This window comes from Megalobrama amblycephala, linkage group LG6, assembly GCF_018812025.1.
Source record: "Megalobrama amblycephala isolate DHTTF-2021 linkage group LG6, ASM1881202v1, whole genome shotgun sequence".
NCBI lineage: Eukaryota > Metazoa > Chordata > Actinopteri > Cypriniformes > Xenocyprididae > Megalobrama > Megalobrama amblycephala.
In genome coordinates this window covers 16662374-16681638 of record NC_063049.1, presented here as the reverse complement: position 1 = coordinate 16681638, position 19265 = coordinate 16662374, and the positions used below count along the sequence as shown (strand labels likewise).

Below are 19265 nucleotides of genomic sequence, written 5' to 3'. Positions count from 1 at the left end.
ACTCCAGCATGTAAGGATTTTGATAGGACATATTAGTGTTGTTTGGACAGATTAAGAGTCCAGATGAAGGATGTGACATTCACTCTCAGAAGGCTCCATGTGTGTAAAACACCCAGTTTCTGCAGATCTGCAGGAGTTAGCTTCTCTCTCTGTCAGTACGCATAGGCCTGCCACACTGTAGCACTGCAAATGAGCTCTGGATTAATGTCATCATGTGCCAGCTCCAAATGCCACCAGCACGTCACCACGCTCACAGTCTCCAGGGCCCTGCTCATGTGTGCCACGTGCCTTTGTGTGTATGTGTGTGTGTGCCCATCTTAAGTGAGCATGACTGTCTGAGGCATATGTGTGAAGCTATCATCTGGTACACTTTTTTCTTTTTCTTAACTGTCCACCACTGTCACAACACTTCACCCATCATTCTTCACCTAGGGGCCGTTCACATAGACCGCATTTTTTCATTCCACTGTGGTACTTTTCTATTGTTTTTCTATGTAAACGGGCTAGATGGACATCATTAACCATTGCGCTCACACAGTCTAAAAATGTGGCGCTCAAGTTAAAGGAAGTTTAACATGCACTTTTTTTTTTTATTTCACTGACCCAAGTCTCATTTTTAACAGGAAAAAAAAAAAAAAAAAGTATTCTATGTGAACCGGCCATAAGGTTGTCACGATACCAAGACCATTACCAGTGGAATTTCAGCATAGTTGCCAAAACCGCTCCTTTAGTCATGAAATTTATTATAATATTAATATAAATATTAACAAATTAAATTAAAACAGTGGTATTTTGCTTACAAGTATTTCTGAAGTAAACAGCTTTATTTTTTTCCAGTAATTATTCAGTATATAGTAACAAAAAACACAGTATAATACAGTAAATTAAGATTGGATTGGATTTCTCCATCACATTATTACAAGGCATTAGAGCTTATTGCAGAGTATGCATGCTAATACAGTGGAGGTATGATATTTTTCTTCAGTACTGTGGAAAGACATGTATCATTGTGGAAAACATTTGCATTTCCTCCAAGTTATCACATGGATGTAATGGCAGCATTTACAGAATCCATTCAGGTCAGGAGAAATGTGGATTATAAAAATAATTCATTCAATAAATAAATGTATATATTTACAATTACAATTTATGAAATAATTGTAATAATAGTCATTGCAAAAGAGTCTGGCTGTTCACAGAGCTCTGTGTCCAAGCATGTTAATAGAGAGGCGAAGGGAAGGAAAAGATGTGGTAGAAAAATGTACAAGCAATAGGGATAACCGCACCCTGGAGAGGATTGTGAAACAAAACCCATTCAAAAATGTGGGGGAGATTCACAAAGAGTGGACTGCAGCTGGAGTCAGTGCTTCAAGAACCACTACGCACAGACGTATGCAAGACATGGGTTTCAGCTGTCGCATTCCTTGTGCCAAGCCACTCTTGAACAACAGACAGCGTCAGAAACGTCTCGCCTGGGCTAAAGACAAAAAGGACTGGACTGCTGCTGAGTGGTCCAAAGTTATGTTCTCTTATGAAAGTAAATTTTGCATTTCCTTTGGAAATCAGGGTCCCAGAGTCTGGAGGAAGAGAGGAGAGGCTTGAGGTCCAGTGTAAAGCTTCCACAGTCAGTGATGGTTTGGGGTGCCATGCCATCTGCTGGTGTTGGTCCACTGTGTTTTCTGAGGTCGAAGGTCAACGCAGCCGTATACCAGGAAGTTTTAGAGCACTTCATGCTTCCTGCTGCTGACCAACTTTATGGAGATGCAGATTTCATTTTCCAAAAGGACTTGGCACCTGCACACAGTGCCAAAGCTACCAGTACCTGGTTTAAGGACCATAGTATCCCTGTTCTTAATTGGCCAGCAAACTCGCCTGACCTTAACCCCATAGAAAATCAATGGGGTATTGTGAAGGGGAAGATGCGATATGCCAGACCTAACAATGCAGAAGAGCTGAAGGCCACTATCAGAGCAACCTGGGCTCCATAACACCTGAGCAGTGCCACAGACTGATCGACTCCATGCCACGCCACATTGCTGCAGTAATTCAGGCAAAAGGAGCCCCAACTAAGTATTGAGTGCTGTACATGCTCATACTTTTCATGTTCATACTTTTCAGTTGGCCAAGATTTCTAAAAATCCTTTCTTTATATTGGTCTTAAGTAATATTCTAATTTTCTGAGATACTGAATTTGGGATTTTCCTTAGTTGTCAGTTATAATCATCAAAATTAAAAGAAATAAACATTTTAAATATATCAGTCTGTATGTAATGAATGAATATAATATACAAGTTTCACTTTTTGAATGGAATTAGTGAAATAAATCAACTTTTTGATGATATTCTAATTATATGAACAGCATCTGTACAGTATATATATATATTAAAAAAAAAAAAAAAAACATAAAAAGAATATCAGTGATACTACAGTAACACTGGTCGTTACTTTTGTTTCAACTTTATAGTATTACATTAGCTTAGCAACATGATAAAAGCAAACTGTTAAGCCATGTCCAAAGACTTAAGATATACAAAGCAACACACAAAATGGAGGAATAAGTCCTGCCCTCTAAATAAAAGAGCCAATCGCCAGTTGGTAAAGTCATCACGGGATGGAGAATTTGATGTTTTCCCATTCAAAGAGAAGGAGCTGTACCTGCATGACTGGAATAGCTGCTTGTGAGGCATTTCAAAGATGGCCGCAGATTGCCTTAAAGGGACTTGCCATGTCTCCAGGGTGCTTTGTGTGTGTAGTGCTATTTGTTTTCTTCATGTAAAGCACTTCAAATCAAGCAAACATGAGGTTCCATGTGAGTTAATTTAGTGACTTAAAAGACAGCTCCCTAAATAAGCAGTAAACAGCAAGGCAGCTCACTGGATTTTGGAACAGAGCATTTGAATCACTTTTTTTTTTTCCAACTTTTGTCACTGTTGTGATTTCAGGTATCTCTGCACTTAAATGTCACATAAAAACAATCCAAACTGTGGTCAGTCATTGTGCGTATCAAACAGATAGTCTTTTCCTGTCTAAGAGAGCGGTTCTTGCAAAAACGTTGACGTGTAAAAAGGTCGTTCAGTGTTTTGTTCCGTCTCTGTTATTGTTCAAATATAATGCTGACTCAAGTGCATCTCAATGTCCTCAGATAACTCCTACAAAAGCTTATTTCACCTCTGAAAAGCTGTTTGCCTTGCATGTCAATCAGGCCTGCCTGAAATGGCCCGGGGAGGAGACAGGAAGCTGCGGTCTTACCCCTCTCTGTGATCTGTCATCCTCCACAAACGTCTGCTTTACCTCTGTCTCAGGAGGGATTCATTATATGAACAGGCATTAGCAAACGCCCGCTGAGAGGTTTGCTCTCTGCAAATCTAATAAGCACTTGCAGGCGAACCAAAGCAGTAGAGGATCAAGGCTGAGGAAGGAAATGTGCTTTTTAAAGAGTTTACACGAGTGACACCACATAAATATTTTATTGGAGATGGCGACGTGACATGATGTACAGCTGTGTGCTGGCAAGGCGCTGTGCTTAAGGCAAAGACGGTGATTCATTGCACTTATAATTGCTTGAGCTGTTGTTGTAGATGGAGTAGAGGACTTGCCTGCACTGTTCTGCAGGCTGACAGCGGCATATTGCAGCTACAGGTCTGTTGCGTGTTCGCAGAAAGGGTGTGATATGTGATGTGGGAAAGAAAGTATTTTGTTTGTTTGGACTATGTTTCACTATGTTTCTGTAAAATGAGACAAGTACAGAATCATTCCGTTATGCTCCTGGTGAGCAAGAGAATATGATGTCATGTGGTGGCTCAACTGTAACTAATGGCTGCTGGAAAACTTGCCAGAGTGTTTCCTCAGACTTTCATACAAGTATTGTTAATGCATTATGGTCCATTCATTCAGTCTTTTAACACTGGGTGGGTAAGATATTATGTTGTACATTAAGAAAACTGTCAAAGCAAACGGTTTTGGTTTGATATATTTTCCCCTCTTGTTTGATTGGGCACATTAATGTTTGTCTGTGTAAAAAAGTGGGTATTTTGGTGTTAAACAAAACTGCTTGTTTACATGGTTATTTATACAATGTAATGCCTGCTGTGGTGTTACAAATGTTTAATGGTCCACAAACAGAGCCCTGTTGCACCCCTACTACAAAAGGGCTCTAATCTTTACAAAAGGAATATTTTGTTGCTAATTTCTCAATTATGTTTAATCTAAAGCTGACAATTCTGCGCTAGTGTCACAATAAATAAATACAAACTAATAATAATAATAATAATAAATATAGCAGCAAGCAGCAATTACGGGGCCAAGCAAAAAAGGCACAACAAGCCAGCCAACATGGCTGGGGGCATCAGACCAACTGCAACAGTGAGCAATTAAAGACCTATTAAGATCATTTTAGGCAAAAGAGTTGGAAAATGATATATACAGTCAATAATAAATATTTACTGATTTATCACTTTCGACCAATAGGTGGCGCTGTGACCAAATGAATGTGGTTTGGTCAGAGTGAGGTGACAATGACACTCGCTAAGGATAAGACTCCCGTAAAAATAAGTCAACCAGATCAGAAGTTATAAGCATATGAAAAAACGACACTAGGTGACGCTGGTTCGGAACTACTCAGACTCCTTCAGGGCCTTGTGCTGATGAACCATACCAAGTTTCGTAATGATACGCTAATGCGTTCATAAAATACAGCATTTTAAAACAAAATTCAAAATGGCCGATGGCCAAAATCGCCGACATGGGAAAATTGGATATCATTCGACTCGGCATGATGCCCCGAATCTAACAAGACCAACTTTATGATTTTTCGACATACCTATCTGAAGCAATAAGCAAAAATGGCCATTTTTTGTATCTCCAGACCAGTAGGTGGCGTTGAGACGAAACTCGGCATTTAGGCTCTGGTCTTGCTTGGGATGATATGTATGAAGTTTGGTCTGAATATGATAAAGCATTGCAGAGATACAGCCTTGAGTCCAAATTGGGTGCTCTGCGTTAAAATTAATTTGTGTGTTATTTGAGAATGGTTTGATTTATCAAAAAGCTTTTGATAACTTTTTGCCACAATGGATTGAAGATGATCTTATTTGTTTTTCATAACAATCAAATGAAGCATCTAGAACGAGTTTGAAAAAGCAGGTTTTTCGCAAAATTCAACATGACGGACAAACCATAAGTCAAAACCTAACATGTTTGGTATCATTGGATTCAGCAGGGATTCAGGAGTCTAAGGACATGACTGTCCTTAGACTCCTGAATCCCTGTATGGGTGTGGTCAAATAAGTTGACCACACCCATAGTGATAAGCATTTTAATATTTGATTTTACCACTAGGTGGCGCTGGTGCGAAACTTTTCAGGCTCGTTCAAACAGGTATAAATAACAAACAGGTTTCCTGAACACTCCATGTCTTTCACTGGTTAGCTAAATATAGTAGCATATTCCATCATTAGCAACACATTTCAATGATTCTTTTTTCCCCCGAAAACATATTTTCAATGAACATTTGCAAACAGCATCGCAAACTTCTGCGTTTGGAACTACAGTTCTTTAAGTCAAGTCAAGTCATCTTCATTTACATAGCACTTTTTACAATACAGATTGTTTGAAAGGAGCTTCACAGTGATAATAAGAAAATTATGTTGTTTGTATGGGAGCGGACCCCCCTCGAGGGGGTTGTTTGCGAGCATTGTAATAAGTTACAATTAGAACCTCTCCACTCCCGCTGGGCGCTCTTTGAGGAAGGCGCCGCGGCTCACGTTTCTCGTGGTCAGGTCCCGCTTCTGCCGAGGCAGAGCGGTGGCTCAGATCATGGGGTTCATGGATGAATCTGGCAGAGGGGTTAGAGATGGGCGCTGCCCTTTCTCTGCCTTTACCTGCCAGGTTCTGTGCCTTTTCCCCAGGTGGAAGCACGCTCTGCGGTTTCTTCCCCCTGGGTTGTGGCACCGGTACTTCACATGTCCAGCTCTGAGGAGGTGGATATTGTGATATCGATCTGAGGTCTCGCCACCTCACACATATATCGTGTTTTCAAAATCACATGTCTATTATTCTAACATCAAAAACAAATCAGTTGTGTTTGAAAGCCATGATTATTTTTGTTTATTTGAAATATTCAGACCGTGATATACTTGTCTGATTGTTTATTTGCTCGATTTAAATTTGAGGAATCAAATAACTTTCTGATTTTGTAAACTTACAAATATTGAAGATGTAGTGAACAGCAGTTTGAATCGCGTTCCTCCCTGTGCTACACTACAAAGTGATTGGGGATACACACGATTTATGTGTTGTTTGCTGGGAGTGGAGCATGCACGTCAGCTCACAGCTGGCAGTGTTAATTCATAAAAATGTCCAGAAGTGTATAGAGAAGTATGCACTAGCGGGAGTTTTTAGCTCCACTCTTGTTGGCTTTATTCTCGAGGGAATAAAAATCTAACGCAAGGCTCGGATCTCGCGTTTGCCGAGGCAGCATGTGGATTAGGTCTGCAATAAAGAATATATGGCTTGGATCTCACGTTTGCTGAAGCAGCGCGTAGATTAAGTCAGCAATAAAGAATATACGGCTCGGATCTCGCTTTTGCCGAGGCTGCCCATAGATTACGTGCCCGTAATATATATGTATATCGGATCCTCCTGTGGGCCCAGGGGAAGCTCCTCCCCTCTGAGGAGGGCCGGTCGACATTTGATTCAGTTGTTCCCTTCCGGTTCACCGCTTCAGGGCGCCGAGTCGAATGCTCAAAAAACACCAGAGGCCTCGAGAGACTGGTTCCCTTACTAGAATTTCTGGTAGAATGGAAACTTCTTCCAAATATTTCTCATTGCGTACTGCTCACAATAGAAAAGGGTTACAGAATTCGGGTCTCACCTGTCCAGTTCAACGGGGTCTTCCCTACAGTGGTGGATCCCTAGCACTCTCTGGTATTGGAACAGGAAGGAACAGGTTTCTCCTCCCAGCAAGCTGTCAGGGTTTTACAGCCGATACTTCATTGTTCCAAAGAGGGATGGAGGGTACTTTAATGTATCCATCCATCCTCAGCACAGGAGGTTGCTCAGATTTGCTTTCGAGGGCGAAGCTCTTTCACCCCACACCTTCACAAAATGCGTGGATGCAGCTCTGGCTCCTCTAAGATTCCAGGGCATTCGAGTGTTGAATTATATCAACAATTGGTTGATTTTAGCTCAGTCTTAGCACATGGCAGTCCAACATCGAGATGTTGTTCTGTCTCACATGAGAAGGTTGGAGCTGAGACTCAATGCCAAGACGAGTGTGCTTCTTCCAGCTCAAACTACCAACTATCTAGGGGTAGTCTGGGATTCCACCACGATGCAGGCACGTCTGTCTCCTGCTCGGGTGAATTCCATTCTCTCAGCCGTGAATGGGGTGAAATTAGGCCTGTCACTCCCTGTAAAACAGTCTGTTTCAGAGACTGTTGGGTCTGATGGCATCTGCGTCCAAAGTGATACCTTTTGACCTGCTGCACGAGACCCTTACAGTGGTGGCTCAGGACCAAGGGATTTTCTCCGAGGGAAAATCCTTTTCGCATGATCAAGGTCACGCAGCAATGCCTTCGTGCCTTAGTCATGTGGAAGAAGCCTTGGTTCCTGTCCCAAGGACCTGTGTTGGGGGCTCCTTGTCGTCACGTAATGCTAACGACGGATGCTTCCCTCACAGGTTGGGGGGCGATCATGAGTGGTCGCTCAGCTCAGGGTCTTTGGGAGGACCATTTACTTTCCTGGCACATAAATCGGCTGGAAATGATGGCGGTATTTCGAGCTTTCAAATATTTCCTCCCAGACCTTAGGGGCCATCACGTGTTAGTCCGCACGGACAACATGTCGGTGGTCCCCTATATCAACCACCAGGGGAGTCTGAGGTCTCGCCAGTTGTGCGAGTTAGCCCATCGGATCCTCCTGTGGGCCCAGAGGAAGCTCCTCTCCCTGAGAGCAGCTTATATCCCGGGGCATCAAAATGTGGGGGCAGACATCCTGTCGAGGCAGGGGCCGATGCCCGGGGAATGGAGACTCCACCCTGAGGTGGTGGAGCTCATTTGGAAAAACTTTGGTTATGCAGAAGTTGACCTATTTGCTTCGAAAGAAACATCTCTCTGCCCACTGTGGTGCCCCAGAGGGGCTGGATGCCATGGTGCAGACGTGGCCAAGGTTACGTCTGTACACATTTTCCCCGATCGCTCTGCTCCCAGGAGTTCTGGAGAGGGTTCGCCAGGACAGGGTCCATCTCATACTGATAACCCCGTTCTGGCCGACCCGAGTTTGATTTGCAGACCTAGTGTCTCTTCTAGACGGCTGCCCCATGGAGATCCTCATTAGACAGGACCTTCTGTCTCAAGCGGGTGGCATGATAATTCACCCCCGCCAGGAGTTGTGGAAAATGTGGGCCTGGCCTCTGAGGGGGCTAGGCTCATAGAATCCGGTCTCCCAACTGAGGTTGTCGAGACCATACCCCACTCCAGAGCTCCCTCCATGAGAAAGCTATACGCATATAAATGGAAGTTGTTTTCTACTTGCTGTAGACAACGTCAGCTGGACCCGTTCCACTCCTCTATCAGTCTTGTGCTGCAATTTCTCCAAGAATAAATCTTGGATGGTTTATCTCCTTCTACCTTGAAGGTTTATAATCATAGCGTTTACAAAGTGAAATCAACCTATGAGTGATTTACTTTTATTTGTATATTAAGCTGGGAAAAGTAAACTTCACACTGAAGTACCAACTTTGTCTCAAAATTTCTTTGACTTTCTTCAAAGTAGGAACAAGTGAGGCAGTTGTAAGCTACTATATAAAAGCAGTGTGGATAGCATGGTGTTTCTAAATGAAGTTATCTGTCTTACTGTTGGAGACGCTACTCACTGCAGAGCCATAACCTCCAGTTCCCCCTCTCTTGACCTACTGTGGGCATGATGGGTGGAGCTGCATCCCCCAACCACACCCTAACCCTACCCATAACCCTATCTGTCCACCCATTAAACAGACTAAGCTCTACCCTTGAGCTCCAGAGAGGTGGAGCTGGAGGTCATTTTGCTCTGCAGCAAGCACTACTTGTACTGTTGGTCAGTGATGTTATATACATAATGCAACATAAAACAAAACAATGTAGAGAGATGTTTTGACTCTGTAAGCAACACAAAGAAATGACAAGGGCTGAATGGTTGCCAAGATACATAGGTGGGAGAGCTTAAGCGATGACTGTTACCGCGGTACTGATGATGTAATCAATTGCAATGGACACCCGGACTCAACCACTAACAGCTCTCCTTCTGTACTTTTCTCTCTGCACAGACTGTCTACAAACACTGGCTCTGTGCCCAGTTCTTCCACACCACACAGATGCACTGCAGCAACAGGATCCCCTGCAGGAAGTACTGCCTGGAGGTCCAGCAGAGGTGTCCTTTCATATTGCCTGACAATGATGAACTCATCTACGGTGGAAGCCCCAGTTTTATATGCACAGGTGGGTAGTTTGACCTTTTCTCATACAAACACATCACCAGTGGTTTCCTCTCCTTGAAAGGACTGAATTATTAGCTGATTTTAAGCTTAGAGTAACTTTAAAACATAATATATATAAATGAGAGGAGTAGAGCAATATCAGCAGGCATTTTCATTATCATTGAAGTAGATGGCGTTTTTTATTTTTTTTTTTGGTATGAGGTCACCTTTTAAAGAAACTGATTTCTGACTAGCTTCCAATGAACCAAAATGTCATGCCAGATGATGTAGAACAAATTCAGGTGAACTTTAGAGACTACAATGCTTATTGTCATAAATTGGGAGAAACAAAAAGAAGCCAAAATGACAATTTATTCCTTTTACTAGCCACCCAACCACACACTCAGAACTGTGGGATATCATAGACAGTAAAGGGTATATTTATGTTTCAAGGAACTACCAGATGAAGCAATCACAGTAGACAGGATGTTACGCAAACATTGGATTTGGACATCCATCAACTGTCTGAACTGGCAGCATTTTCCATTGGCATTGAACACTTGGTCTCTGTTGCCACCATGTGGCTAAAACAGGAACTTTAATTCTTCCCTGTTTCCACTTTACACTTTCATTGGATGAATGAGCGTGATCATATCCTATTTGCACAAAATTTGAGTTGACTCAATGGATACAATAAATACTTTATCTTTAAATTATCCTCCATTTGATTTGAATAATTATGCCAATCATGAGTAGGCTATGAATACAGAGGGCATGAAATAGGCTTTCTCTGCACTGAATGTTGAGAACTATAGGGCTTGTATACACAAATGATGTTTGTCAGGATATGCTCCTCTCCTAATCCCAGAGGCATGCTGAGTGGTGCATGTGAATGAGTGCTTTGGCCTCCCAATGGCCTGCAGGCTTGTGCTATAATGAGACAGACTGATGATAAATGGGGGATTGAGAGCAGAACCACACAGACTGGCTGAGTGGTCAGGCTGTAATTACCTGCCCTTTAATTGCTTTAAGTATCCCCACTTAACACGGACTCGTCTCACAGTGCTAAACTTCATCATCATCACAACATGACAATAAACACCTGTCATAATGATGTATGTGTGGAGAGGTCAGGTGGGAAAGTATACAGTATAATGAACCATATTAAAGGAACAGTTCACCCAAAAATAAAAATTGTGTCATTAACTAACACTTATGTTTTGTTTTGTTTTTTTGTTTTTTTTTTTTATGTAAGAGACGAAAGGTGATATTTTGAAGAATGTGAACTATTAAAAAATGATTTATTTAAAACTACATTTACAGTAAATGCTATTCATGCATACAATGACCGACTACACTTCTTCTATTATTAGCATGTTTTTAATTTCATTTTTATCTTTTTTTTAGAGAGCATAAAGCAAACAATGTCAGACATGACATATTCTGATGTCATTACGAAGTAAAATGCCTTATCAAAATTGTTTTCCATAATCCTCTTAGAAAAATAAAGTAATGTTTTGACAATAATACTTCATTGCTTATTAATCAGACCTGCAAACTCTAATATCATAATTGTCTGAAATGAAACTTTCAACTTCTGATTCCAAGACATTTTTAGAAGAAAAAATTGCTCTTACCAATTAATTAATATATATAAAAAAAAAAAAAAATCCCCACCAAATCAAAGTCATGTGATCAACAAAACTAACATGCAGAAACATGAGAGAATAATAATAATTAAAAAAAAAACAGGCACTGATATCATAGGACCCCCGCATGGTTGTGTCAAGTCTATTAAAATAACAGATAATTTGACCTTTTTATGACAAGGCAATGTCATGTGGTGTAACCAACATGAAAAATATCAAAGAGGACCCCTGCAGACGCCCATGACTTTGACTTTGTGTCAAGGTCAATATATCTCCTAAAATATCAGATTATTTTACCTTTTTATGACAAGGCAATGTCATGTGGTGTAACCAACATGGAAAAATATCAAAGAGGACCCCTGCAGATACTCATGACTTTGTGTCAAGGTCAATAAATCTCCTAAAATATCAGATTATTTTACCTTTTTATTGCAAGATGAGGTTAGTTCAGGATTCAAAATGTTATCTGGTGTGACATCTCAAAAACATAATGACATTTATGAATTAACAATTCATGAAAAAACATGAAAAATAGAATTGAAAACATTTCCCAAAACTAATCATTAAGATTAAGTTAATCATTTGTTATTTGTAAAGAAAAAAAAATGTTACCTTGAAAAAAGATTCTCAAAAAAGTAATTATTAAAGGGGTGGTTCAGTGTTTTTTTTCTAGGCTTGATTGTGTTTTTGGGGTGCAGTTTAACATGTCTTAAAGATCGTTTTTTTTTTTTTTTTTAAAGCCGTATTTTTCATATATTTTACCTTTAACACCTCTGTTTCCACTGTCATTTGAACAGCTTGTTTGACTTCCTGCTTCTATGAAGCCACTCCCTCTGAACTACGCAATGTGCTCAGATTGGTTAGCTGGCCCTGTCTATTGTGATTCGCTGAAGCGTCCGGAAACGCCACGCCCCTTACCATTAGTTGTTACCAGAGCTGTTACATGTGCTTCAGTGTAAATGTAAATAATGGCGACTATATTGCTGTATAAAATTGAGCCCGAATCAGACCCAGATGAAGAGGGTAAAGCAGAACTTGGCTTTTAAAGGACGTTTATGAATGGTATTTCATTTTGTATGTGTGTCATAGTGTTTAGATATGCTGTCACTGCTGTTTGTTAGCTTTCAATATACAGTTTTATCCTGATTAAAGCTTTACTGTAGCCGAATACATGACTGAGTAGTAGCATTTTTTGTAAAGGTAGCGTTTAATTTATAGCATGAACAACTGTTTGTCTATAAACATAGAAGTTTGTTGGTGTTTGTTGGCATTTGTTGGAGAAGTATGCACTAGAATTCAGCTAACTTGCTAGCGAAGCAAAAACGCTTTGGTCTTTGTTTACGTCCTTGATGCAACCAAAAATTAGCAACATAATACATTTAAAAAACATGTACAAACAATAAAATGTACTTACAGTTTGGGGCCGATAAACAGCAGTTTCTGCTTTTAAAGTGGTCGTTTTTGTAGGCATTAAACTGCCTTAACTTTAAAAGACAATATCTCCGTTTGCATTGAACTTTCAGCGCTGTAACTTTGCAGATACCGTTTATGTTCAAGCAGCAACATTACACACTAACTAAAGTTAAAAAAGTGAAATCGCAATGAACCACCCCTTTAAGATGTGTTACATTTTACTTGATGGTCATTAAATGAAAACTTTTCTTGAGTATTATGATCAACATAAATACAAGTAGTATATTTCTAAGAACTAGATTTTGAAAACAACTTTTCCTTTGTTGTGAACACTCATTAATCATCAACCCTAACATGTGTCTTTTGCCGACCTAGGGCTCCAAGAGGACAACCCCTCAGACGCAGAGACAGAGTGCTGCGATGTCCGATGGGACAGCAGGGCGGACAACAGCTCCAAAGGCACTCTCAAAAGAACTCACCCGTCGTGTCAGCACGGGACATCCCTGACCTCGTCAGCGGCCTCTAGACTGTGCAACAGCAGACTCAAACTCTGCCTGCTGGTCCTCGTCCTCCTTCATACTGTTGCCACTCTCACTGCATCCCACAATCCCACTGGGTTCAACCTCACCTCCAGCTCCTCCAACGAGGAATGACGGAATAGCCACTCAGTAACAGTGCCGATTCCAGCGACGTGACGGACTGTGGGTAACTTGCTGGTACAGAAACTGTGGACATGCAATCAAAGCAAACCAAGCAAACTGACGAAGCTAAACAAACACTGGACAAATCCAATCAAGCAACAAGAACAAGGGACAACACCGTAGCCTTTGTTGAAAGAGGCTTCTAGGGGGCGGAGTTCTCTCGCACCACGTTTTTTTACACTGTGTCAATGGTTTGGATTTCTGTTGCACTAGATGACTACAGGATCTAATTCATGTTTCTTTTCTTTTCATTTGGGTCTTTGTGCAGAAAGGATTGGCAGAGACGGATGAGTTAAATGTACAGTATCCAAGTGAATATTCAAGACCGAGTGCGCGTCTATGTGAGCGAACGGATGAGTGCGTGTGCGCATGTGTGCCTGTGCTTGCATTCGTGTGTCCACTTAGATGTTCTTCTCGTTTCTATTCGTAATCACAAACTCTCTGAATGCTGCTCTATTCGTTACGAGGGTTTCTATTGCCGTTTATCCATTGACAAATCTGCCTAGACAAATACCAAGACACCCAACAAAAAGCCCAGGTTCAAACTCAGATTCTCCTATTAAGATCCTGTAACCTTATTAAGGTAGCCTGATGTTTTTGTTGCTTGTATGATGTCATTTCCTGCAAGGTCAGGTCAGTAGCTTTGGGGGTCTGGAAACATTAATGTCACTCAGTTATTTGCTTAAGTGCTTGACTGAAAAGGTCTTTGTTGGGATGTTACGTGGTATCCAGACTTCTGTTATTTTCTCCCCTCAATCTGCAAAAAGACGTCCACAAATCTGTTTTAATGTTATATATTATATAAGATATTATATTCTCTACCCTATATTCTCTAATTGCATGTTAGAACCAGAGTTTAGACTATGCTGCTAAAGTTTTCAAGAAATAAATCCAAACAATCTGAAAAAGAGGAGCTCTCACTCCGAGTACCGTCCAAATTGCTGTTGGCAGCATGAACCCAGCCGATCAAAGCTTGCAAGACAAATTACCCCAATCACACAGAGAGGATCCATCATTCCTTATTACAGGAAAGGGCTTACCCATCATCTACACACATTCACATTCACGTGGCATGAAAAACTCAGCGAAAACAATGTTAATTTGTTACAGAGACAGTCACGTCAGCAGGGAGTTGGGGAGCTCGAATTTGTGGCTCCAGATAGAAGAACAAAGGCCCGTCTCAGGTGGCAGGGCTTAAGGTATCTGGTTCTTTGTGGGAAAGAGAGGCAAAGTTAAGGGCTGATATATTATTATTTTTATTTTTTTCTACAGGTATGCTCTAATGAGGATGTGTCACTGTGACACACACAAAACGAAGCCTTGAGTTTAACTAAGTTCTCGACAGCCTCAGTGTGAACCTGTTAAAATTACAGGCGACACACCTTTGTTTCCATCTCATACATTAGGACATGATGGTCAATGTTAGATACACATACATACACATTTCATATATCAGTCACAGCTAGCTTTAACTATGCTAACTAGTGTTTTGTAGCCATATTTGTGTAAAACAGGCCAACATAATGGGACAAAATAGGAATAAAATGGAGCACATGCATTCCATGTCATTTTATTCCCCGCCTTTAACCTAAAAATAAGAAAAATGATTGTCTGCATTCAAATTCTGCATGAAATTCCGTTGCCAAAATGCAGTCAATCCGCACGATCTGGAATTTCACTTGAAGCGAAAGTTTTTTTAACGTGAATTTTGCAACGGATTCAGATTTGTTAACCTTTGAACGCTCAAATGTGTCCTATTAACCAGTATTAAGCTGCTTAGTTTGGAAGTGACCTCTGAGAAAGCGGTGCTTTATGCATCAGTACACTTTTGGACCTTTTTGTCTTCAAAGTTTTGCTAATGTGACTGCTACATTTGGAAAGAAGCGATCATAATATGTATTACGACCAATATCGACTCTGAGGCGAATTTAACAACCTTAATTTTAAGAGAAGAAATCGATCCATTTGCCCTTTTGTGGTTTAAGCTACCTTTAAAGCAGTGACCTTTTGAGGTGTCAAAAGCACAAAGTGATTTTTTTGTTGTTGCTGTTTTCAGACTGCTAATGCAGTTCAGTTTAGCTGATAAAAAGGCATTTGACTTAAACGGGAAGAGAAAGAAGCTAATTTCTTTCCATTATTTTTAAATTTCAGATTTTTCAACTAAATGTACTCAGAGAGCTAATTGTTGGCTGTTCAGGGTTTTTGAATTTGGGCTTGTTGAATTTTATCCAACATATTTGATATTAATAATGGCTTTTAATATCCTCACCATTACAGCTCTGATTCATTGCTCTTAGGCCCATCTTGTCATCTCTCCTATCTAATGTTCTCATTAATACATGAGTATATTTCAAATTAAACCAATATGTTACCAGAAACGCCATAGCCAGTGCTATGTGTACAATGCTATGCCGCGCTTGGGGATGTGCTTTAGTTAAAATAGCATGACCAGGAAAGTTTGACCATATGATAAGCCACAACGGCCCAGTTTGAGATATATAAGTGCAGTCTGGCAAGCTGTGCTGAGGACTTCGCTAATGAACAATTCGAGGAAAGAACAGAGAGATACAGTATACCCTCCTGAGAGCTTATTAGTTGGTTTATAACCCTCAACATTCAACTCAGACCACCTGCTCTGAAACGGCAGACGGATCAGAAATGATTCTCTCTGTTCATCTCCAAACAAAACTACTTCAACTTCTCCAAGTGGGTCTGATGGTATAGGAGATGAGATAGAGAGAGATGGGCTAATGACAACAGCAAAGAAGTTCTGAATGTCGATCACAGATGCATTTACATGCTTGTTCACTCGGACATCCTTTGTATATATACTTGGTGACGCTCTACAAATCAGGAAGGTTTCGATTTTAACATATGTCGATACGGTTAGCCTCGTAAATAATTGGACTAACGCAACAAGTGTCGAATCAGGCACCTTGTTGGACAAAACGTATTTCAGCGTACGGCACCATTCACAACAAAGCGTCTACTAAAACATCTTCCTAAATGGAGAGCGGCGTTGTGGTCGCTCAGATTTGTCATGTTCGTAACATGTTTCTCTGTGTTTGTTGGGATTCAGTCACCACTCAGTATGTCTCAGCGACTAACGAGATTGAATGTAACAGATGCCTGCTAATATCGCTAATCACCACCAAACCTAATATAAGATGTATTTTATGCTTGCACATGTTTTATGGTCATTTCCAAGTACTGATCCAGCTGTGTAAGTAGTACTCCACATTGCGTAATCACTTAGCAAGCAGAAATACTTTCTTTTCTCTTTCAGAATCCTGTGGACCTATGCAGCCCTCAACCTCAGTTGTTTTTCTGTTGTAAATACGTTTTGAGAATGCTAAACAATGTGTGTCTCTGTTTGATTTGGAGGTTTCCTTGTGTTCTGAGTTGGTGTCCTTTTTTTAACTCCTCTTTTGTAAGTGTCAGAGATCATTGGTTGGTTTGTGCTGAGATCGATACTGAGAGCGGAGTGGTTTCATCACAAGAACTGTCCTCTTGGTCACAACATCGGCACCTGCAGGCTGTCATGCTGTGTGATGGTATGTGCAAAGCAATGACTTTATGAAAAAAAGATAAAGGTTTAAAGGCATATAGAGATAACATTATGACTATGACTACTGGAAAAAATAATATTATATACTACCGGTATATTGTAATATTATAGATGATTTAGTTCAGTAACCTATTTAATTTTTTTACAAGCAACTTTGATGAAATTATTTATAAAACAATCTCACAAGTTATGATCTTTTCGAAGGTATGATTATACTGCTAAAATGATTAAAGTTGTGTTCTGATGAAATAACAAATATTGTCTGTTCATTTGTGTCTGGGTTGCTCATTTACTTTTGTTTTGAGTGTGCGGTCAGATACTGTAAGTGACTTTTAGGGCAAAAGAGGTTACAAACCATTATTCCATGGGGAATTCTGCTCATATCCAGCTAAAAGAAATGTTTCCTTTAAGTTATGAAAACATTATTTCAGTAACGCTTTACAATAAGGTTCATTTGTTAACATTAGTTACTGTATTAGCTAACATGAACTAACCATGAGCAATACATTACTGTATTTGTTAATCTTAGTTAACGTTAGTTAATAAAAATACAGCAGTTCATGTTAGTTCACAGTGCATTAACTAATGTTAAAAATTACAACTCTTGATTTTAATAATGTATTAGTAAATGGTGAAATTAACATTAACAAAGATTAATAAATGCTGTAGAAGTGCAGTTCATTATGTTAAATAATGAACCTTATTATAAAGTGTTACCATTATTTTGTTACCAAAATAATGTACATACCAATGTTTTCTGATTTACTACCCTTTTGTTATGTTCAGGATGAAAACATCCACGAAATTAAACTGCTGTAAAAAATTTTTATTTTTTTTTGCTTAAATCCGTTAATCAACCTCAGTCCTGATCAAAACAACTAAATGTTTAAAAAAAAATCCAGGATTTTTACTCTTTTATTGACAAGTTTATAAATTATGTCACCGATAAAGAAAGGGTAGTAAATTTGCCCAGTGTATTTTTGAGGTTTTGAAAATTTTCAAAGCATTTCCCCAAAATATGTATCAAAATAAGATCTGTCACCAAAAATCATTCCATTTGCTGAAACACAGAGAAAGTTGTGGCCAAATTAACACTCAAAAACACCCCATAGTGGATGAAAACATTCCCAACAACACATAAGGAAATTAAGGAAATAACTATATTATAAAACAATTTTGACATAATATGTATGTTTATGTTTATCTGACCCTTAAGTGAACCATCTGTTTACAGGTCAGACCTGATTGACTGGACTAAAGGGTTAACAGAAGCTAACAGTCATTATGAAAGGACAAAAGTAAAGTCAACAGTCCTACAAGCTGACACAGAAGTGGACCTGACAGGTTATGCCTGTTTGAGAATAGATTTGTACAGATAGTTATCTAAATGTTAAAGCAAATATACAAGGCAAGGCATATTACATGCAGAGGTGGGGGAGACTGGGTCTAGATGTCATAAGGGGGAAGTTTTGACAAAGGCTATTTTCAAGAGTCCAGTTGGTTAAATGTGGGTTTGTTGGTTTCAAGCATTCAGTAGTTATTTTATCACTACTCTTCTTTGTGTAATTTAAGTAAAAATACCACCATCATGTTAGCATGGCACTGCTGTCTATTGATGGATCAGAATGATCAACTTGGAGTTTTATGTAAATTACATTTACTAATGAGTTTTAGGGTATGTTTACATGACAATGATGTACTAAAAACGGAAAAGTTTTTCCTTTGCGTTTTTCACATACAGACGACAACATTGTCAAAAATAGCCTGTTCACATGACTTAAAACACTGTATTATACAATGTATTATTGGTGATGACACTTTGTAAAGAAACAAGACTCACCTATACACTGATCAGGCATGACATTATGATCACTGAGAGGTGAAGTGAATATCACTGATTATCTCTTCATTACGGCACCTGTTAGTGGGTGGGATATATTAGGCAGCAAGTGAACATTTTGTCCTCAAAGTTAATGTGTTAGAAGCAGGAAAAATCAAAAAAACAACCCGGTGCGTTTCCCGAAAGCATCGTTGGTGAACCATGGTCGTAAGTCCCATTGAACTCTATTGGTAACGACGGAACTTGCGACCATAGTTCGCTTTGGGAAACGCACCCCAGGTTGGGTTGAAAATGGACAAACCCAGCAATTGGGTTGTTTTAACCCAGCGGTAGGGTTAAATGTTTGCCCAACCTGCTGGGTAGTTTTATTTAACTCAACTATTGTTTAAAAATTACTGTATTGCTTAATTAAAATTAACCCATGTATGTTGGAAATGAACATTTATTAATGTTCAATGAATAATTATTAAACAATGAACATTTATTAAATTGCTTATTAATAAATTTATATTAATAAACTATTAAACTATTAAATTTATATTAATAAAATAAAGCTTATTAATAAACATTCACCTTTTGTCTATTATTGTTGCCTCTAATTGCATCTGGTTTTTAATTTCCCAACTATTTTGGGTTCATTTTA

At 39.6% G+C, this 19265-nt stretch overlaps 1 protein-coding gene across 1 annotated transcript in view; it reads left to right on the top strand.

Annotated features, from left to right (window-relative positions):
- LOC125269987 (NALCN channel auxiliary factor 1) overlaps positions 1–14863 on the top strand; it is a 162978-nt gene extending 148115 nt beyond the window's left edge. The window contains exons 2-3 of the mRNA XM_048193128.1: positions 9302–9473; positions 12889–14863. Of these exons, the coding sequence (XP_048049085.1) occupies positions 9302–9473; positions 12889–13166 (450 nt within the window). The 3' untranslated portion in view covers positions 13167–14863. The remainder of the gene's footprint in view (positions 1–9301; positions 9474–12888) is intronic.
- The last annotated feature ends 4402 nt before the right edge of the window (positions 14864–19265 follow it).